The 23234-nt window shown below is 42.0% G+C and overlaps 1 protein-coding gene and 1 long non-coding RNA gene across 7 annotated transcripts in view; one reads left to right on the top strand and one right to left on the bottom strand.

Moving 5' to 3' along the window:
• Window positions 1-10412: 10412 nt before the first annotated feature.
• LOC145656930 (uncharacterized) lies at window positions 10413-13859 on the top strand. 6 transcript variants are annotated; one of them, XR_014122567.1, is made up of 4 exons: window positions 10413-10579; window positions 10804-10871; window positions 11786-11906; window positions 12200-13859. It is a non-coding gene; the product is annotated as an uncharacterized LOC145656930 (long non-coding RNA). The 6 variants fall into 6 exon arrangements; XR_014122564.1 differs by lacking the exon at window positions 11786-11906 and having other exon boundaries at window positions 12793-13859; XR_014122565.1 differs by lacking the exon at window positions 11786-11906.
• Window positions 13860-13982: 123 nt separating this feature from the next.
• The window catches only part of mapk8ip1b (mitogen-activated protein kinase 8 interacting protein 1b), a 23067-nt gene continuing 13815 nt past the window's right edge, over window positions 13983-23234 (bottom strand). The window contains exons 5-12 of the mRNA XM_027023915.3: window positions 21594-22571; window positions 20079-20154; window positions 17246-17418; window positions 16940-17043; window positions 16548-16664; window positions 16004-16074; window positions 15808-15906; window positions 13983-15570 (exon numbers count right to left, since the gene is read on the bottom strand). Coding sequence (XP_026879716.2) covers window positions 15498-15570; window positions 15808-15906; window positions 16004-16074; window positions 16548-16664; window positions 16940-17043; window positions 17246-17418; window positions 20079-20154; window positions 21594-22571 — 1691 coding nt within the window. The 3' untranslated portion in view covers window positions 13983-15497. The remainder of the gene's footprint in view (window positions 15571-15807; window positions 15907-16003; window positions 16075-16547; window positions 16665-16939; window positions 17044-17245; window positions 17419-20078; window positions 20155-21593; window positions 22572-23234) is intronic.

The following is a 23234-nucleotide window of genomic DNA, read 5'->3' as shown; positions in this document are numbered from 1 at the left end:
TGTGTGTGTGTGTGTGTGTGTGTGTGTGTGCGCGCACGCGTGTGTGTGTGTGTGTGTGCGCGCCTGCTACAAATTACTCATCATCGTGGGCTGCAAGAGCCGGAAGTCACAGCTGCATCTCAGCTGTCATCAAAGCCTTGTACATTTATTTATTTATTTATTAAAAGCATTTCACTGTGTTGATTTCTGTGCAAACTGTCCTAAATGTTTTTCATGGCAACCTAAAAACTCCTATGGGCTTCCTCTCTGTGATCGCCGTAGGGAAACCAGTATCTGTGGCCTGCTCATTTCGGCAAGGCTGCGTGGACTGTGTAACTCTGCTGCAGGAAGGTTTCCATTAAGACTTTTTTTGGCCCAGAGCCATAAGCAGAGTGACAAGGTGTGCTGTTACACAAGCCAAATAAAATGGTCCTGTGGTTACAATGTGCAGAGCTCTGCTGAAACTCAACCTATCTCTGAAAAGCTCCATGTGTTAAGAGATTGAAAAGAAAAGTCATGGTCTGGACATTTCCAAGGTAAGAACTTTGAAATAAATGTAAAATGACATACCTTTACATGATATACATGAAAGTATATGTGTGTATCTGTGTGTGCACAGGTTTGTGGTTGTGTGGCGGTGGAGAAGGCTTTTTGCCATCCTAGCCAGATTAAGGAAAGTTTGACACCCCCCTTCGCTTCCCCCAGCAGTGATCTTCAGACTAATCTGGAGGTTTTATTTTGACTGCTGATTAGGGAGAGATGAATTAGTGCATGACTTAGCAGAGGCTTCAGGCACAAGCAGACTTTGGCAGCTCTGCACGTGGCACCTTCCAACAGCAACACAAGAGAACACAATCAAATGCGGAGTGATTTTGGAAACTGCACCCTGGTTTAGATGCAATAATTTAAAAAAGAGTGGTTAGAAAAAGCACTGTCAATGCAGGAAAGGTCTGATTTGAAAATAAGGTGTGCACTTATTATTTACATTTGGGGTAAGATCACCCCAAGTTTCACCAGGAAAGCAAGCCTGCTTTTAGAGTTATATTTTTATCTCAAAAGAGTAAACACACATTTTCTTTGGCAGTGGTCAGAACTGCTTGCAGATGGCAGGCCACAGTGAGACAAGGCAGGTGAGGTCAATTAAACATCACAAAGGCCAGTGTGGTGTTCCAGGAAAGCATCTGCACTACCGTGAGAGGAACACCGTGTGCCGAACAGGTGCAAGTGAAAGGGCCTGCGTCTCTTCTCCTGAGGGGCGAAGAGGAGGAACAGAAATCAGACAGGGAGTAAGTGAAGAGTGGCTTGGGGAAAGCACTCAAAAATGCTGCAAACTCAAAAGAGCTGGAACACGAGGAGGATGGGGGTAGGTGGAGGTGGGAGCTTTCTCTCAGCCTGCCTTTGTCCTTGGGATGTGGGAGGAGATGGGCATGGGTGTTTATCATAAATGCTGATTTCACTCACAGGTGCAGGGCTGTGGAAGCACACACACACTCACACACAAAACAAAGTTCTGAGCCACCTGCTGTGAAAGAATGGGGAGAAACAAGAAAATGTCAATAAAGGAGAGCACAATAGGTGAAAGGCAAAGAAAAGCCTCTGGTTGAGCTTCTTTTGGTGGGCCTCTGTCTCTCCCTTTCGAGGTGCATTCTTGCTTCCTTGCCTGAAGCTTTGCACAAAAGATAGGGTGATGTTAAAGAAGGAAGAGTTCAAAAAGAAAGTTGACGAGAGCGAAAAGGTCCAAGCACCAGCCCTGTTATCTGAGCAGGGTGAAAACTGTGGGAAGTCGGTGTTGCCCCTGCTGGTGTTTACAGGACTGAGGCCTCAGTATGGGAAGGTGAGGAAGGTCACTGAGATCAGAGATCACCCATTCACCTCTGGTTCTTTCCACTAAGAGCATTCTTCAACTTTCCCTATTTCAATTCTGTTTTTGTTTTTTACTCCACCACAAGGGGTAGCTCTTGCGTTTAATGCTAACCTGAGATATGAAATAATTTAAAGGTTTTTCCACACACATAATACCCACAGCCTGAAGAAATGTAGACCCTGAAGCTCAGAGTCTGCCAAAATGTCCATAACTTGTCATGGTCAATGTATGTTAAGCTCAGCAGAAGAGACCCTGAAAGTACTGCCCAATCAAACTAGGTCTCAGGTTATAGTGCAGCAATAGATTAGAATATACTTACCGAACAACTTCAAGGGCTCGTAATGCCCATAACTCAGCCATTGTTACTGCATTTACAGAGCACAGATATATGTGCTTCAATTAAGAAATATCTCTGGCATACATTTCAGCACATTTCATCTATGCAAACTGTATATATACACAAAAAAGTGACTTTATATTTGGAAATGTATAGACACCCAGTGGATCTAACAAAAGTTGGCCCTGATGTGTGTGGGGGGGTGGGGGTGGGTGTGTTTGTGTGGCCTTGAACTATTGACAATGTGAGCAGAAGAAACCAGGAGACTGCCGGCTTTGACTTTGCAGATAAGAGACCAATGTTTCCACCATGCGTTTATAGCCAGCAGTCTTACGCCATAAACCTGTAGTGTAATTGTTCTCTTAAAACAGGAACAATTTGAATGCTTTCTTCACCCTTGTTATAAAGTTGTGCAAAACCCTTATTGTGCACTAAAGCCTCTTTCTTCACCCTTCTAATAAAGTTGTGCAAAACCCTTATTGTGCACTAAAGCCTCTAAATTACCCCTCTATCTGTTTTTGTCCACTGAGTACCATTAGTCAGCGTACGTGCACGTAAACATCATGAAACGTCTAGAAGACAGCCCGGCCATTTAGAACTTTGCAGGAGAGATGAAAGCAGGTCCACCACACGTGTCTGTATGAGGGACTGATATAAAGTCTGATGTAAAATCTGCTGCAAGGATGACCAAGCTAAGGTTAAAGAGCAAGCAGGAGAACCGAGAAATGAGCAGGTTTCTGAAGGCCTGGGGAAAGCGCCTGAAAAGCCTGGTGCTAAGATCTAAGGCTATAGCAGTGTGACACAGCAGTGCAAACAGCAGCAGATCCCTGATCAATAACCATCCATCATGCTATTGAATTCTGCTTGGACTTTTGAGGCACAGCCATTGCCAGTGCTATTGTGTTGTGTAAGGACATCACCGCCATTCCTGATGAGGCTGTCTCTTGCTGTCTCTCTCTCTCTCTCTCTCTCTCTCTCTCTCTCTCTCTCTCTCTCTCTCTCTCTCTCTCTCTCTCTCTCTCTCTTTCTCCTGGGGCTTTCTTATCTTCAGAGAGGGCGTTTGGTTAACCTTTGTCATGCAAACAAGGGCAAACTGCCTCCATTCAGCCCAGCAAACCTGCAGACACTTCATTAATGAACAATTAGTGGTGTGTTCCCCTCCCATCACTCAGTAAACACAAGCAGGCATGCCATTCACTGGGCTTATCCTCTTCCATCAGAGGCCTTGACCTGCTATAGTCATGGGTGTTCATTAACAAACACATCAGTGTTCTAAGTCTTGACGCAAGTGCGTGCATGCGTGCACACACACGCATGCGTGTGTGCGTGCGTGCATGTTTACATGCCTGTGTGTGTGAGAGAGAGACAGATGTTCCTCTAACCTCACTCCAACCCCTCTCCATGTGTCAGCTCTTCCACAGATGTCACTAGGAAAACTCCACACATGCTTACCATGATACGTGACAAACTCCAAGTGACACATCGACATGCTAGGGAACAGACATCTGGATGCAAGACCTCCTAGGGTCTCGACAACATGGCTAGTTTAACTACTGCTAGAAGAAGTCACGAAAATATGCTGATACTATATAACTCTTATAGCTTCACCTACAAGAGAGCTTGTACAAGCCATGCAGTGTCAGACAAAAAAAACCCTGAGGGGTACATAGAGAAAGTGTTGGTTATGACAGTTTAAGAAGCCTATTGGCTGTTATAGCTGACAGCACATTAAATACAGTCCTTCTCTCATCTCTCTATGCAAGATGTTCCCAGACTAGGAAGGTCGATTTAACATGAAAGAAAGTACAGAACAATTGGGATGTGATAGAGAGACCCTGGTGCATATGCAAGTCTCTCTCTGTCTCTCTCCCTCTCATTTTCTCTCTCTCTCCTCAGCTGTGTAGGAGCAGCATCACTTAAAGGTCAGTTGTGCTGGCGGCTGGGCACTCAGGTTGCCAGCTGCCTCTGTGAGGTGACCCAGAGCCTCCCATCTGCTCCGCAGCAGGCGTCCAGTGAAAAGATGTGACACGGGGGGACGGTAGAGGACGAAGCTGCCTAAGCACTGGCCAGAGCTCAGGATCACTCTTCGACCTTTCGGCCTTAAAATGCTGATGCACTGAATATAAATGGCCTTGCTCTGATCCACAGAACTTAGAAGCTGCCGCAAAGTTATACTGTGCTCGCAGCAGCATCCTGCTCCTTTTGTGCTATCTTGGGACAAAAGTGACATTTTCTTCATTATTTTTTTTAAGCAAACAAAAGGGCATTATTAGGTATTACTTTAAATATAAAGTGATAAGTTCACTGCAGTGATGTTTGAGGAATGAATCAGACGCAGACTACTCTGGAGTGCTCTCATCTTCCCTCTCTCTCTCTCTCTCTCTCTCTCTCTCTCTCTCTCTCTCTCTCTCTCTGCTCTCTCCCCATCTTTCTGTCCCTTCCACACACACACATCTGACAGACGCATTAATCAAACACATTCTACAACAGAAGGGTCCATAACAATGTGAAACATTCTTTTGTGTCAAATGCATGTGCCTTGTTTCTTTCTAATTCTATCTCCAGCATCTCCCTCCTCCCTTACTCCTTTCGCCACAAAGCGACCCAACAAATTACCCCCTCCTCCCACTGAGTGCTGACCTGTCTGGAGGGTGAATTTTATATGTGTCATCTACTGTATTAAAAACACTCCAGTTCTGCATTTGAATGCAGTCTTGATCACATCAGTGCCACCTTTTATTTTGTCCTTCTGCACAGCGAGATGACGTGTGGCGTTTGCAGAAATGCAAGCCAGAGTTTGGAAAACGTTGCTTCTGAATACCTCTCTTGCTATTATCTGAAGGATGAAAAAGCTCAAAGGTGTACAAGAATAATCTCAGAAAGTGTGACATAGGAGTGGCTCTGGTTTAGTACTCGGCTGACATCCCTTTGCCACACCAGGTTTATGCAGGGTTGCCAGGTCACTCTGGATGACACCCTTCTTAAAAAAAGGAATAAAACACACTAGAGTGAGAGCTACCTACTTCCTGAGCCAGTACAGCCCAGATAATGTTCCTCCTTAGGCCCTGTCCTTTTCTGTTCAAAAATGTTCAAAGATTCAGACATGCTTTTTCTGCTGGTTACTAACCTGTAGTACTAACACAATGGTATGTGATGGAGATTTGACTGTAAACAAAGATGGAGCAAGTAAATACGGACAGGATATCTAACATTGCATGAAATCCCCACACACGCTCGTTGTGCACACACACACACACACACACACACACACACACACGACATGGAGAGAGAGAGAGAGAGAGAGAGAGAGAGAGAGAGAGAGAGAGAGAGAGAGAGAGAGAGAAAATATCGCCCACATGAGTACATCAATACTCTATATTAGCACATAATTTTTTTTTACCACTAATAGTAGCCTTTGGTTCATGGAGAATATATATAGAGAGCTTGTCTCTACAGCACACTCTTCATGCATTAGTGACCTTGAAAAAGACATGAACAGAAAATACAGAGTACTGAAAGTGTTTTTCTAGTGTTTTTTTGGCAGGCAAGGGCTGTAGAATTAAAAAGTACTGTATTTTGTATTTAAATGCCAGATTATATAAGCAAGCAAGCAAACAGAACTTGAACTCTCTATTTTAACTGCTGACATATGCACAGAACCTTTTAATATCAGTCAGCAAAGCTAGGAACTATTACCCTTAATCGACAAAACATGACCTTTATTAAACAAAAGACCCTTGTCATGAAATATGTATTTTTGTCCTCTCACTCACTCACGATATGTTTCTCAGAGGTTTTGAAAAGATGGGATTTTCCTAGGAGAAATCCCAGCAGGCATGAAATAATAATATGAAATGGAACTGAAGTGAATAATATGACTGTTCTGTCTTCATCTAAAAGCTGGGTGGTATTAATGTAACCCCCTCTGGGTACGACAGGCAAAAGGTGACACTGATCAGTGCTTTCAGACTCAGTTCAATATACGAACATATCTGTCGTCTCTATTCCAACAGTAAAGTTACAGCCTAATGGAGTAATTTAACTTGGCCCAGAAATGCCGTGAGGCACCCTTTGATGTGACTGTCCTGCATGTTGTGGTTAATACCAGCACAAGCTCTGTTTTACAGCAGTGCATAATTCTTCTAAGCTACATTCAGTGCAGGTACCCTTTTTGTTTGCGAACACACACACATACACATGCACACAAACACACATACACACACACACACACACACACACACACACACACACACACACACACACACACACACACACACACACACACACACACACACACACATACACAAACAAACGGTAGCACCTGTGCAGCCCCTACAGAGGGGTTTAAAAGAAAGCATGTGGGAAGGGAGGGGACAGAGGGATAAAAGATCTAAAGAGAGCAAAGACAGGATGCAACTTGCTCCCAAGTGGTGCACAATTCCAAGCCCAGTGCCTAGTTTCTTTCAAAGATTTCTTGCATGGGCACATACACACTTGCTTTGTCAGTCAAATTTCAATTTTAGGCTGAAGAAGGGGAAAAAACCATCCCTGCAGTTCTTAATTAGTCACCTGCATGCTTAAGGTGATGGAATTCAGGGAATTTCTAAGCAGAACAAGAAATAACATCAAAAGACCGAAATATGATTTAATTACCAAATTTACAATTATTCTTGCAAATTTGGCTCACTTGTGATTAGTGTGAAATGATCTGTTGATTGGATTTCTTTCTGTTAGATGCCGTAGCCATCACTTTGAGACATCTGTTGACCATATCCAGTAAAAACAATTGGAGAAAAGACAAGTAAGCCTGAATGCTGAATGCTGAAGAAGAGAGACCCTGGCTGTTGAATACCGGTACTGCAAGGAACAGATGCGGCTAACAGTAAGAAATGTCCAGTAACAGCAGGAGACTGCAACAACTGCAACAAAGCTATAACAGTGTTTTTAATTGCATTTTCGTTCAATTTCGTTTACAGGGAATATTTAATTTCTTCATTTCACTATGTGATATCTGCAAAGTATGGTGAAATATGGCTCAATTCAAATCACTGAAATCTAACAGGCAGGGGCTTCTGCCTACTTAATATGCTCCTCCCTTTACCTTGGTTTTGTCTAGGCCTTGATTTAACTAGGCCAGGACACCCCAGTCTAAACATTAGTGTGCTGACTGTGTACAGAAATCCAGAATACTGATAAAGGAGTGTGGCCACTGATCTCTCGAGACTGATTCTACTCGAACACTCTAGTTTTCTAGTGAGTATGGGGCACCACCACCCAGAGCGTGACTGGTTCTGCTCAGCTACAGGCAGACTTGCTCCTTACCCTCATGATTTTTTAATTTTCTAACACATATATAGATCATATGAATTAAATAAAATTGTTCATGTGATAGTCACTGTACTAAACAGATACAGATAATAAATCCAGCTACAAATAGCACACTCAAAGAAGGCCAGAGAGAGGCCAGTCACATATGGGTGCACTGAAGATAAACCACAAAGTTGGGTAATGGACACACACATTTTTTGAACCTCTTTAATTCAGAGTAACAATCTGTATTTACTTTCTTCTTGCCTGAGCAGTGATCTTTCTTTATTGCTTTCAGAAGCAGGAAATGCTACATTGTTCCTATAGATCTGCCATGTGGCAGAAGTTCCAACTGAATGCCCAGTTACACAGAGTTAATAAAAACCTTCAGGAGCTTTAGAACATCAGGTGTATTGGGATTGGCTTTAACTGAACACTGCAGGATAGCAGATATCCAGCAGCAGGGGTGACCTCAGCATTTTTAGGGCCCTTTGTAAATCTCAGCCAGGCCAGAACTCCCGAGCAGACTGCTAGGATGCTACTCCACAGGCACTGTCTGAGTTAGGCTCACTCGACTTCCGAACCAGGAGAGGAAGAGCAGTCGTAAATGTACTGAAAAGATTTCAAGAGTTTCATGCCTTTAGCAGATCCCACCTGCTACCACCGAGCAGAGTAAAGGACATCTGAGTAAAGGACATTTGTAAAGAGTCAAGGACATCTGAGTAAAGGACATCTGTAAAACCCATTTGCAAGATGCATGCGGTGCAGAAAAACTCTGACTGTAGGCTTCACACTCTCATGTGCACTTCGCCACCGTCCAGAGCGCTACATGGTAGATGGTCATGTAGACGGTCATGTAGTGATTCGCACCCCCCTCCCCCACCCCCACCCCTCCAGAAAGCTACTTTCCCTGTGTAATCATAAAGCTGAACAAAACCTAACCACACCTGCTTTATTTTAGCCTGAAGCTCCAGTCCGCTGCCAAGAGGGGAGGCGTTGCCTTTGAAGTGCTCGATGCCTGTTGTGGCTCCCTAACTCATCTTCTCCTCACTGACAGCATGTTACAGGGGTGGTTTATGAACGGCCATTAAGCCTTCATGCTCATAAAAGAACTGTGCTGCGATATTGGCTTGGCGCCAGGCCAGGAGAGGCATGGCTTCGCAATCCTGATGAAGCTGAGCTGGTCTGAAGGCACAACGAGCTTTTGTTGAGCTGTCAAGGCAGGAATTTAAGACCAGCAATGATGAGCTACCCAAATATTTTGGAGAATCACTTTTTTCATTACATTCATTTTCTGTGTCACCCACCCCACAACCCCACCCGACTGTGTCTGCTTGCATTCTTTGGGTCACTCTGAGAAGTGCTCATGTGTGAGTGAATCTATGCAGGGTGTGAAAGCTATAAACAGGACTGTTGCAACATATGAATGCACTATTTTTCAATTACATACCTGTATCTTATAAGTTTGTGTCTTCAGTCTCTGAAACTGATAAGGCTGATAAATTGTATGGGAAAAAAAACTGATAAAGTTTAACATTACATAGACTCTTCTCCAGTGTAGTCAGAGTTAGACTTTACAAAACCTTGAATTTGCCCTCAACTGCTTAAATGTAAATAATCTTTTGGATCAGAAATAATGAATACATAACCAAAATTATCCCAGTAACAAGCTTTACACCTCCTCCAGGGTGATTTATATTATTTGCAAGTTTTATTTCTTCAAAAATGAAACATGTTATGCTTTTGAATGAAATCCTTATTCATATAAAAGTCATATCGCATTTCACTTTAATATTGTGCCCTAATCATTTGGTAAGAGGAAAAGCTGCCTTAATAAAGGTTTACAAACCATGTCTACAGTGATTACAATATACTTCTGTATTGAATTTACGCTGCTGTTTAACTCCTAAAGATGTATTTCTGCCTCAGTTTATTAAACATCCATTAATTTTCTAGTAAATAGATTTTGACATCATCAGCTACCAATGATTAATGTGGTAGCCCTGTTTAGGAAGAATTTTATTTTCGCTAAGTCTTGTGCCCAAGCTGGAAGAATCAGTAGGGGCACGTGTAAAGCATTAAACATCTCCCAGGATTCAGGTCTCTCTATTCAAGGTTTTGTGACCATTCCACCGCATGAAAAGCAAGCTGAAAGCTTTGCCTAGCTTCTTAAAGGCACTGCTGACCTCTTGTGGCCAAGTAGGGGATATTTATACTTTTCAGCCAAGACTCATTTGAACCCGATGTGTATGAATGTATGAATGCTCACTGATAAAGCACTTTGTGTTGTATTCATCATATTTACATTTGAACCATGAAAGGTTTCCAAGGCATTGCCCTAATAATATATTATTTATGGGTCTTAATCCCCTTCTTCCCTTTGAGTAAAATGTTGCTGGGAAGTTGATTGTGCACTCGTGTTGTATTCTAATAAATTCAGAAATTCACGCAGATAACCAATGTCAGAACGTAGGCAGATCTGCCACAAGTTAAGCTCTCTTGTGTTACTGGGACTTTAGCTAACATCTGTGTGTGCTTCCAAAACAAACAAACAAACAAACAAAACACTATTTATTTAAAAAACCCCAATATGTTTAAGGGAACTTGACTTAACCTTTAGTTAGATTGATGACAGCTTGTCACTGGTCAGTTTTCATAACTAAAACCTATATATAACTGCCTACATATAACTGCCTACATTATAGAGAGTAACATTTCTTTAGATAGCTTTCTTTAGATAGAATTTTTCGGGTTTCTTTTATCATCTGATTTTTAAAAATGTATGTATTTATTTATTTATTTTAGCACGTTTAATGCTTAGATTACAATTATGACATAATTTATTGATTTTATAACTCGCTTTTGACGTCACACTATTCATGTAAGAGAACCAAAGCATACGCTCTGTGTGAAGCACGTGCTCTTCATTTGTTTAGTAATTCAGTTTAGCTCCTCCAGTACTGAACAGCTTCACTCCCAATTTTCCCTGTGTGCCTGTAGAACACTATGCTCTTGAAAAGCAGCACCTTTAGACGGATACTTTTGGTCTCCTTTCTGATTGTAGGAGGCCTGTCTGTACCTTTCAAGAAGAGGTATGAATGCTACACTAACGATTTAACGATTTAAACATGATAGTTTATCTTCTTGTCAGAACTTAGCACAAAAGCGACTAACTTTATAGACTGAAGAACAACTACATTTAAATTAATCTGCATATAAGAGCAAGCATCACAAAAACATCAGAGGTAATATCTGAATGCGCGACATAATCTCTGAATATAATTATCATTTTCCTCTTCATTCTTCTCTAAATTAGGGAAGGCGCACCGCTGGAGCTGCTGTTTGACCCCGATCCCGTTAAAAATGACCTTACTCTGCATGACGGTTCGTATTTGAATACATTTATCAGTTAAATTTTAATAATGCTGTATTAGCTTGATACTCATTTTCTAATCTTTCCAGTAATCAGTCACAGACTGTGTTATGTGGCTAGCAAAATTCCCGGATTTGAATTAGCGACTACAGGGCTCATGTATGCCCAGCTACATACACGAGCCATTACACATAAAGCACTACAGATTTAGCTGGTTATCCGTGCCTGAATACTTCGTTATGTGAAACTAACGCAGCAAGAAGAAACTGGCAGCCCATCAATGGACCTTTCACTGGGATTAAAGATCGGCCATGGTACCCGCTAGTTCCCTACCCCTCATCCTCTAACAGTGGTACCCTTCAGCGTTACCCCACAGCGTTACGCCTCACCGTAACGGTGTTCGGAATGCAAAGAACTGTCGTTAATTTGATCTCCCGCAATTCGAGCAAGAGTCACTTTTCGAGTTTCTCCTCATCAGTTTTCACATAGCCTTCTGTAAACAAGATTTACCAGTTTAAATTAAACAAACCTAGCATACTTTTGAAGGACCTTTCCCAATTGCGATGGCAGCGGGGCAACAAATCAGAAGTACAAATCATATATTCTTTCACCTCGGTTACTTTCTGTCCCGAATGGCCACCCTCCTGGCGTCCCTGTTTCCATGGTTTCCCAGTCGCGTGTTTTCCTTTACTTCCTTGGTTTCGTTTTCTCCACGCCTCGTCTGTTCCTTAATTAAAGTCGTTTTTTTGGTTTTCCCTGTTCATATGTTGTGTCCAGTTAGTGCTTAATTGTCTTGTTTACTTAAGCCCTGGGTTTGGTATCCCAGGTTGTCGGTTATTTTGGTAAGTATGGACGTCCGTGTCCGTCTCCGTCTTTGCGTTAGTATTTTCCCTGTTTCTCTATTGTATTTGCCTCCCTTGTTTAGTTTCCCTCGTTTACTAAGGAACCTCCTGCATCTACATTCTGCCTCTCGCCTCGTCCCTGCAAATACGTTACACTTTTCTCGTATGGCGACATGTATGGCTGCTTCCGTTTTGACTGAAGAGGTAGGACAACCTCCTATCGTTAACTAGCCTATATACTCCAAAATAGTTTGGATATACTCCATCTGCTGCACAAGTTTTCACGGCAGAAAAAAAAACTGCCTGGATTATCTGGCAAAATTCAGTCAACTCAGATGGATTACATCTGTATTTTAAATACAGCATTACACAACATGCTTATACAACAATACTTTTTTTTTTCCAACAATGAATTTATCTAACATTAAGAAACGAAACCATGCCAATGTCTGACTTTTAACAAGTGCACTAAAGAAATGGTGTGTACTCTGTTTCAGATTATGGAGTGAGACCAGTTCCACCTCATGTCCCGTCTTATCTTTTACATGGACAGAGCACCTACCAGCCAGGCTTAGATGAGGAGTACTTCTAGTTACTTGCAGATTTAGTGTTCCGGCTAAATTAACAAAATTTGAGTTGGTAACAAAAATAAAACTCTAAAAGCAAGCAAACATTTATATTTATAAATATCCCTTCATTTCCTCATTCCCACTATGCACTGCCAACCACATAATTCTGTGCCATTTAAACAGGGACCTAATAAATAATGCTATAATTAGTGTCTTGGTTTACCAATCCTTTACATCTGTACCTGATAAAAACCTTTTGATTTATACTCTTCTTTTCAATTCCTGTAAAAAAAACAACACAGCCTCAAAGTAACTAAGCACATGTTTTGCTGTGCAGCACAACTTTACTTGGTTTCGTTTTTTTTGGATGTTGTGTACATCTCAGTTTCTGGCTTCTGAAATCGGGGGAAGGGGTATGGATCTTATTCATTTAGCAAGGAATTGGCATTTTCCTGGGTAACTCAAATAGACAATGTGCCCGTAACTAATGGCCATATCGTCTCCCCCTGTGTCCTGGACAGTTTTGGATGTGGTTCTTCAGTACACTCCTGACTCAGGGCCAGCACAGCATTCTGCTGACACAGCACCAGCGTCTGGAAGAGCTTCTGTGACAGTAGACATTGGGAAGTGGTTCCCTGTTCACAAGAAAACTCTCAGCTAGATTTCACTGTTGAGTTGTGGAGTGGCTTGTCATGCATGCAAGAAAACATGTCTCTGAATAAAAAAGGTCAAACCAAACAATGTGCAAAATGTGGAAAAAATGAAAAAACTCATGATAGGCAAGACTGTATAGTGTCTCCGCTGAATTCTTAGAGGGGTAAGGAGAGCTTGCTTTGTTGATAACCAGTATTTCATGAACAAAGCAACAAGCAGAAAACCGGGAGAAATAACAGTGTTTTTATGTACTGGTCCAGTGGGAGAAGCCTTTATTGCTACTCTAAAATTGAATGGAAATGCCAGACAGTAGCCGACTGTCAATTGTTCCAGGATGTGCTTACAGATGATGAATGGGTGGATTATGGAACTGATGGATTCCGAGATGTTTCCAAGGACAGCATGAATTCTTGTCGTAGACGTAGTGGTCAGTGTATGAGTAGGGAGTAGGGAGTGAGCAAGAGTATCTGGTTTCCCATTTTATCAGACCAGGCTGCTAAAATCCAAAGGTAATTAAGATCCTGCCACGCTAAGCTTGCAAACTAATATAATAAGAACATGTGTACATGAATGCAGGTATAGACAAGAAATGGACGAAGATGGAAGTTGTGAAGTCATCTTTTGAGAAAAAAAATAAAAATAAAAATTGACTGCTTGGAATTTCAGCTAAGTGTGCAATGATGTTTAGTGTATCAAAATTTAAAAATGTATCACTAACTCCCAGAGTCTCTCAGTTGCAATATAAGATTCATGTTCTGCACATGCTATTTTTCTGAGCCTGTATTATAATTACAGCTACAATCGGTAGCTGTAAGTAGCTGTGTTAAAATATATCAATATATATCAAATATATCAATATATATTAACACATAATATATTGAAATTGAGTTCAACCTTGACCTCAGAATCGAAAATAGTATTGATCTTGTAAATCTGTATATTATTGCACCCCTACTTCAGATTTTTAGCATTAATGGTATGGATAAAAGAGGAAAGGGTATTTATATACCATAATAATGCATGATTGATGCAATAAACATTTCCTGAAAAACCTTCTGAATTGAAAGGTCCCAGAGCATTTTTAATGCATCAGTATCCAGGAATCAAATCTGTTACAAACAAATCTATTGTTTATCATTTACTCTCCTGTTTCAGCTGACAGTTCATAGAACAATACATTGTGTTACAGATAACCATCATTAAGATGTTATAATCATAACAAGAATCATAATAAATCATAAAGCCAAGAAATCTCAAACAGCCTCTTAACTCTTGGAATATTCACTCCAGAGTACAATCATACCCAGACTGGTACTTGTTCTAAAACCACCCTCTTACACACCGCACGGTGATCAATAATTCAATTAATACAATTTTGAAGATAAACAATAGTTAGAATTATGATAGAAAAAGAGGCACTATAGGAAAGACAGTGATGACTCTTTGTGATCTGTGCTTCCCACCCAGAGTAAGCAGCCTTCATGTAGGTACACATTTGCCTTAACCAATAACTCACTCAGTTCAGGTGACATTTTGGATGTAACAGTTACTCTGCAGAATCTTGAGTAATTGTGGGATATTCAGAACCTACATGGAACGCATTAACAGCTGGATCAGCAAATTAAATATAGGCGGTCTAGATTTTTTAAAACAGTTAGCATTGTTGATACTACAGGACTACAAGGTCAGTCTAGGGTTAAATGGCAACACTAGACTGTCCTAGTTTTGTTGAATCTGTATCAGAAGAGTTGCTTGCTAATTCCTTACATCGCAGAGTGAATAACCTGAATATTTACCTCTTTTTGAGTCACAGTAAATGACGAGGACCTCGTATTTCAGGTGCTAGAATGGGAGATTTCTATACTGCAAGCTTAGCATCTTAGAGTCTAGAACACTAGAATACTGCAGAGGGCAAGACATCAGATGATGCAGTAAGAAGACTTCTGGGTTAATCCAACAACACTATTCAATGTCATTAACCTTTTCTGGTCCCATTCCAATTCAGAATGGCAATATTTTGTTTGTTTTTCTGAAGTGGAAATCTGATGACTGACAAAGATTTTCACATGTTCCATCAACAAACATTATCTTCTCTTGTCCTTCTTAGTCAAAGTCCAAACAGAAGTGACTTTTTCTGTAGCCTCAGTGTTCTCCTCATTAATATCATACCAAGACTATAAAAGATCACTCCCATTCCTCCAAAATCAGCCTGGTTCATTGATTCTTTGAAATCTCCAAGGTCAGTAGCTAGACAGCGAAGATCAGGTGTCTCTTCCGGGTGTAGGAAGGGATGCTAATATATCTGCATGGCCAGGTGAGTGAGTGCGTTGAGATTCCTGTTAGTGTGCCACCATCCAGGAACAGCACAAAAGCACACTTACACAATAGAAAACCATATACCTATGCTCCACCCCTTCTGCTCTGAAATGTCCGCAAAGCAGGTACCGCTTCGTATGTGCACTTCCTCTTCTCTTTTGTCTGTTATAGTAGTGTTTTGTTTATATCTGTCCATCATGCGATATACGTATGCTATGCATTACTATACATCTGTACATAGGTTTATTATTCCAGATTATTCCAGATAAATGTCCTCTGTAGGGCATGAGAACTCCACAAACTCTTTGTAATACAGCTGGAATGCTTTCCTGTCAAAGAAGAAGACAACAAACCATGAGCACTTGATGTCTGCATGAAAGGCTTTCCCTGAGATACAATGACTATGGAAGAGGTTTCTAGAATTTTTCATAATGTGTACAGCAAACAGATAAGTTTATAAGGTTTATGAGTGTGTAAAGGAAGTTGACAGCAGTATCACTGTACAATCTCTGTATACTGCTTAGTCTGTTCTAAGCTCGGTATTATACAGGACTTCAAATACACACCCTATGGCTTCTGCAAGATGCTTCGTGGAATTTTCAGAAACAAAGACATGGCAGGCAAATCTGTGATCTGCGGGGTGTTTTGTGATGAAGCCAAAGTATCTGTGGAAAGAGAAGAAAAGAAGTCACCCATCAGTTGCTTTTGTCAGGATTTGTAAAAGTGCCTTCTCAGATGATGGGTATTAGACATTTCACTTACTTGTTATTCTTGGGATGGTAGCCACAGAATGAGATATTCTTTAGCTGGAAGAAGTGATTGCACTCACTACTCTGTAAACATACATAAATGTATGATTCAAGTGCTGGTACACTCAGGTGCATATATAAAAAACAAACACACAAACCTTATTTAAAAAAAACACCACAGACACACATGCCGCCAGAGCTCCTCATGTGTGTCATTTTCTGTCACTATTAAATAAAGTAGAAAAAGAGTTGAAAAGGACATAGCTGTTACCCTCTATCACTTTCCACACAAACACTGATTAGGTTACACATCAATGACAGTAAAAGGCTTGGTTCTAAGAATAACTGGTTCATAGGAATGCTGCTTCAAATGATAGTCTCACAATATGAATCATTATGTTGCTACCTGATAATAGCCACTAGAGGGCCCCACTCAAATACTATAAATGGGTACAACAGGCAAGAAATAAGAAGTCTTTCTCTTTCTCCCTCTTTCTCTCTCTCTCTCTTTCTCTCTCTGTGTTTGTGTGTGTGTGTGTGTGTGTGTGTGTTCTTACCCTGTCATATGCTGCATAGTCATCTTGCACCACAAGCTTCACTCCTTTCATGTTGATTTCCAGGATGCATGATGGTGGCGGGTTATATTGCAGAGTCATCCTCCTATTGGTGGCAATCTGCAGTCATTGAAAAACACATATATGTTCAGAATATGGAAAGGGCTTGTGTTTTACATTCATTTTAGAGCTGGAAAATGTGCAGTTCAGTTTACTGGGGCAAATGTTTCTGTCAATAATTCTGGCAGCATTAAATACCCACAGTAAATACACAGAATTTGCTGTTTTTAAACAACAAACAGAAATCAATTCCAACTTGCAAAAAGTATAACAAAAAATGTAATAGAAAAAAGAACATGAAAGAAATCTCCTTTTGGTGAGAGCACTATGCAAACCTTTTGCATGGCAGCACAGAGCACATCATTCCCTTTGTGATAAGGAACTTGAACAGAGCCCAGAAACTTCAGTCTATATCTCTCCACCCAGTCTGCACTTCTCACTAATCACAGAGAACATCAAAAACAAATGGAAGTGACTGCAACGATAACGTAAATGTTTACCATTGACATATGCTTACATTATAGTTTGGTGTTGTGGCAACTAGAAATGCAATTTATAATGGTGCAGCATATGATTTTTATGCTAAATGCCCTGCATCACAGTTCAGTTCTGAATGTCCATGAAGTTTTGAAAAATGTTACCTTTAACCTGCTCCGGCTCCTTGGTGACTTCAAGAGCATAGTATGCGGGGAAGATTCCTCGTGCTCCCGTTCTCATGTTGTACCCTTCATACCAATAATCCTCTGCCTGATCTTCTACCAGTAAGGGGTCATCCACGTCCAGCTCCAACTCGTCTTCATGTCGAGGAACAAACCTGCCACCAGGACAAGAAAGACATGGCACAGACAAAAAGTAGTCACTGAGCAGCAGTTCCATGCAATGGACAAATATAGTGGGAGCCTGGTTGGAATTAGGCAGAAACCAAGTTCAAGTTCAAGTTCAAGTTTGGTTTATTTGTCACATACACAGTCATACACAGTATAACTCGCAGTGAAATGGTTGAGAGTGCTCTGTCCAAACTGAGGTAAAAGAAAACGGGTGCATAGAGAAATATATATTCTATATATGTACAAAAATATATTAACAATGTATGTACAATATATGTATATTATGATTATATACACAATGTACAATGTATATGGTTGTGTGTATATATATGTACACAATGTACAGAATGTACAGATCCATTTTGTAAAATGGCATATTTACAGTTTTTATGTTACATGGTGGTAATAGAATTTCTATATATATACAGTTATGCTACATGGTGGTGGTGGTCCCCACAGTTTATCAGTTTCCCTGATTCAGGGCCCGAATGGCCTGTGGGAAGAAGCTCCTCTTCAGTCTCTCTGTCTTGGTCTTCAGGGAGCGAAAGCGCCTCCCTGACCTCAACAGAGAGAAGAGCCTATTGTTGGGATGGGTGGGGTCCTTCACAATCCTCCTGGCCTTGGTCTGGCACCGTTTGTAGTAGATGGTCTGCAGGTCAGGAAGTTCCATGTGAGTGATGCGCTCTGCTGAATGCACTACCCTTTGGAGTGCTTGTCTGTCCTGCTTGGTGCTATTCCCAAACCAGACTGTGATGTTCCCCATGAGGATGCTCTCGATAGTGCAGGTGTAGAGGTTCCGCAGTACCTTGGAGGGCAGTCTGAAGTCTCTTAGGCGTCTGAGGTAGTAAAGACACTAACGAGCCTTCTTTGCCAGGGAGTTGGTGTGGCAGGACCAGGACAGGTCCTGCCAGATGTGAACACCAAGGTACCTGAACCTATCTACTCTCTCCACCGTGGTTCCACTGATCCTCACAGGTTGGTAGTGCCGCTCCTGCTTCTTGCTGCAATCCACGATCAGCTTCTTTGTCTTACTGATGTTTAGGAGGAGACTATTTTCCTGGCACCAATTTCCCAGGTGTTTAATCTCCTCCAGGTGGGCCCTCTTATCGCTGTCCCAGATCAGGCGCATGACAACGGTGTCGTCAGCAAACTTGACAATGATGGTGGAGCTGGAAGTGGCTGTGCAGTCGTAGGTGTACAGTGAGTAGAGCAGGGGGCTTAGGACACAACCCTGAGGAGCTCCAGTGCTGAATGTGAGGGTGGATGAGGCACAGGTGCCCACCCGTACCGATTGCGGTCTGTCTGTTAGGAAGTTGGAGATCCAGTCGCACAGGGATGTATGCAGTCCTAGATCCTCCAACTTAGTAGTGAGTAGGGAGGGGGTGATAGTGTTCAATGCTGAACTTTATTCGACAAACAGCATTTTAACATAATTTCCTCTCCCTTCATCCAGGTGAGTCAGTGTGGTGTGGAGCAGATGTGCAATTGCATCATCAGTGGAGCGGTTGTGGCGGTATGCAAACTGCAGTGGGTCCGTGGAGGCTGGCAGTGAAGATGTGATGAAGTCTCTGACTAGCTTTTCAAAGCACTTCATCACAACTGATGTGAGGGCAACAGGGCAGTAGTCATTGAGGTCGGAGGGTCGAGGTTTCTTCGGGACGGGGACGATGGTGGATCACTTGAAGCTGGACGGGACGATACCGATCGTCAGGGGGAGACTGAAGATGTCGGTGAATACCGGGGCTAGCTGATCTGCGCAGGCTTTGAGGACCCTCCCGCAGATACCGTCTGGTCCCACCGCCTTCCTGGTATTCACCCTTTTAAACACTCCTCACGTCATTCTCCGTGATGATCAGAGGGCGCTGTTCTATGGTGGGCTCTGCGCATGCACCGTTGGCTGCGCCGATAGTACCATTAGCACTAGCGCTGTTAGCATTGGCGCTGCTTGGAAAATCTCTGTGATAAACTATTAGTGAATGTTTTAGATCACACTTCAGATCACACTTAAGGCCAAAGCAAAGGGTAGAAGGGCTGAGACAGTCTGGAATCTTTAGATCTTAAACCTGTGAGTCTATGGCTAAAAATATCAGGTACTATACGATATCCTCATGTTCCAGTGTGCCGAATTCCTTATGTAGCATTTATTACCATTGCTATGCATATTTGTACATAATATTTTTAAGAGAACTCATATCTTTAAAAGCATACAGCCATTGGTGTTTTGAGACATTCCTTGTATAATTAATAGTAGGTGTGTTTTGCTTTTGAAGTCAGTATGGTGGGTTTATTTAACAGACCATCATATTAACTTATTTATAAAACACATCATTATTTGGTTTTAAATCAATGCATGATGCACAGATGATATAATATGAATTTATAATGGTAGCACCATCATTTGTGGCTACTACTTTACTGTCTTTTGCAAAGCACAGATGATACAGCATGCAGGTAAAGGAGAATAGACCAGATTCCATGTGTCTCATGTCCTGGCCTGTTCCTGGTCCTGCATTCACCCCGCACTGTGTATGAATACAACAACATAGCCCATCTCAGCCCATTCTCTCAGCACAGTTCCAGATGTGCCCCTGTGGCGTAGGTGTGTGCATGTGTGGGTGTGTGGACCTGTGCAGTATACAGTTCTTACCTGTACACAGCCTTGTGGCTCTGCTCCCTCTCTTCCCCATCAATAACGCAGGAGAACAAACCAAAAGACTCTGCACCTGAAATAGGTCATGAAGGCATGATGTAAAAGTCAAAAAAGGTACCCTAAACTGAACAACACAATCGTGTAAAAGGTGGCAAATACACAGAGCATACTTTACTATACTCTTCTAGTTAATACTCACTGAGGTCAACACAAGCAACAGAGAAAATTCCAACAAAAGGTAACAGCAATCTTAATCCAAAAAACCTCAAAACCATAAATGCTGCTTTTCCATCACACTGGCTGAGCAGGAAATATGTACAACAGATTGTCACCAGTTTACAAAAACAAGATAGTATTTTCTGAGGAGTAAATATTAAAGGAAACCACTATGGAAGAAACTTTTGAGTAGAATATATGACATTTTAGCCATGCATCCACCTGAAAAATTATTTTGAAATGACTAATTAAAAAACTTAACTAGTGTTGACATATAAACATGCCGAAGTTCATTAGCAGAATCTTCAGTCACTGTGGCTAATTGCCACAGTGAGTTAGCAAGAATACTGTTCATCCATTATTTTGTGACTATCATGATTAAAGCAATGAAGGTGATAGCTGTATCTAATTCATTTAGAATCTTACATTGTAATTATACACAAGATAAGATGTCAAATATCCTATGCCAAACCATTAGTTTCACACAGGATTTGGGTTACTCACTTCACACAAGAAACAATTATAGTTTTAGTTATTTTATAGTACAGCATATTTTTTTGCTTTTCCTGTGTAATTAAGGTAAATACATGCACACACGTAAGGTATCACAGGAGCTAGGAAAAGCATAAAACCATCACTTCTTGGCAATGTTGGCTTCAGCTTTCGGTTCTATTCATAAATGAATAATTCAACCATAGCTTATGAACCACATTACAGCAGGGCCCTCTCAATTAAACACAATGACCCAAATCTTTTATATGTAACTCCCAAATGACAGTAAATCCATTTGACAGTTGACTATAATTTTGCCATAATGCAGGCTAATGTGCTGATGAGAAGAGGGCTATAAATGAGACCACTCCAATGATAATGTGGTGTGATTGCAGGACCGAGCTGAAGGCTGTTTGCATTGATTGTTTTGGCTCTGTATGTTCACAGCATCAGAAGTTCTAATACTGGGCTCACCTGCAGATTCAGGTGCTGAACATTTTCATGTTAAGTGAATTTTATGCTGAGCAAAACGGTGTAGTGAACCTCTAGAAATGCTTCATCATATGTGATAGCTTCCAACTGAGCATTCAATCCTAGCACAGACATTCTAAACTAAAGAGGATTCTCTGTCAATCTCAAATCCCATCTTCCTAAACCGGAGTAATTATACATGTACTCTACTGTTTTTTGGACTGAACCATAGTAGAAAAGTAAAAACAGATCATTTAAACACTTTCTTAAAAGGCAAGCTTCACAATTCCCAAAGCATATTCACAATTCCCAACACAAAGTAATAGAACCTACTAGAAGAGCGTGAGCGGCCGTTCATGAAGACGTTGAGGAACTTTCTTGAAAACTGCATATCTGCTTCTGGAGTGGAGTCTTCTGATAGGCAGGCCGTGGCTTCCCGCCTGACCCCACCCACTCTGGCCCCTTCCACTTCCTCATCCTCCTCAAACTCCTCCCCCAGTGCTGACTCATACGGCGATGAGACACAGTTATCGTACACTGTGGCCGACTCGCTGTCGTCGCTGTAGCCGTGATGACACTGCCGCAAACTCACCAGCTCCAGCTGAGCTCCTTCATCCACTACCAGAGTGTATTTGACTGAGTCATATGAGAGCCCACTCGCCTCCGAGCTGCTCATGGAAGTCCGGGACATGCCAGAGTTTCTGTAGCCCTGCAAAAAGCTCTCGTCCTGGGCACGGGCTTCTCCAGCACCCCCTTCCCCACAACTAAGCTCATCCTTGCTGGTTCGTCCATTAGCCCTTCTGCTGCTGAGGTCCAGCACTGCAGATGCTGCCATGCAGGAGGCATAGGAGGGTGGAGGCATCTCCTCCTCTGCCTCGCTGATGGCCGGGTTCATCTGGTCATACAGTGGGGGCTGATAGGGAGGTGGGCCCTCATTGTCGGAGCTGACAGACATGCGGCCGTGCTCGCCATTCTGGGCCAGCATCGGGGGTCTGTCCTGCTCCAGAGCCTCGGAGCTGCGCTGGACTGGTGTCAAGTAGATCTCCTCTGTGGGCTCCAGGTGCACATCTGTATGGTAGCAAATCCGGTCACGGTGCCCTGCCTCCGCTACTACACTGGTTCTGGTCGGTGGGGCTGAAGGGGGAGCTGGGGGAGGGGCAGGGGCGTGGGTCTGTTTAGAAGAGGGGCGTCTGTTGGGTGTGTCTGTTGAAGTGCCACGGTCTTTGGTCTGGGTTCCACCTGCACTGCCGCTGTGCTGAACCTTGTCTTCATCACTCAGGCAGATATGCTCATGAGGTGGCGTGAGTTCACCTGAAATCATATGCACACATGCCCACACACACAAACAAAAAAACAATGAAACACATAAATGTATTATCAAACACAGCATAATGAGAAAAAAACATGAATTAATGGTTGTGTCATTATTCAACATTGAAGAGATTGCCTGGCATTGACTATACTGCCCCACCATCTGAGAGGCTGGTGGTTGCCAAATACACTAGTAACACCGTACTAGTCTCACACTTACTCATGCAAACAAGGTCAAGATTTCACATAGCACAATATTATATTATATTATATGATGTTTCAGTGGTTATTCCCACCACGAATGACTGCCATGGATTCCAAGTACACTACACACACAAAAACACACATTTTGTCACAATTTCATGTAGTATTGCGACTATAACAAAGAAGTACCATACAGAAAAATCAGTGAACATGCTGTTCTAGTCAGTGGAGATTACACGCATTCCACAACAACTGGAAGAACTTTCCCTCTTCCTGGCCGTCACCATAGTTCATCAGTGCTTGATGTCTGCACATGTCTAGGTGTGAGGCTTTGTTATAATAGTCTGCAGCCAGTCACACCTGGGGCAAAACAAAGAACTAAGCAACAAAAACCACTCTACAGCTATTGTGAAGAAAAGCTGCATGACTGGTCACGTGTCGGTTATGTGGATGGATTTT

The sequence above is a fragment of the Electrophorus electricus genome, chromosome 3, assembly GCF_041902795.1.
Source record: "Electrophorus electricus isolate QZ-2024a chromosome 3, ASM4190279v1, whole genome shotgun sequence".
Taxonomy (NCBI): Eukaryota; Metazoa; Chordata; class Actinopteri; order Gymnotiformes; family Gymnotidae; genus Electrophorus; species Electrophorus electricus.
This window is presented reverse-complemented; position numbering and strand designations above follow the sequence as displayed.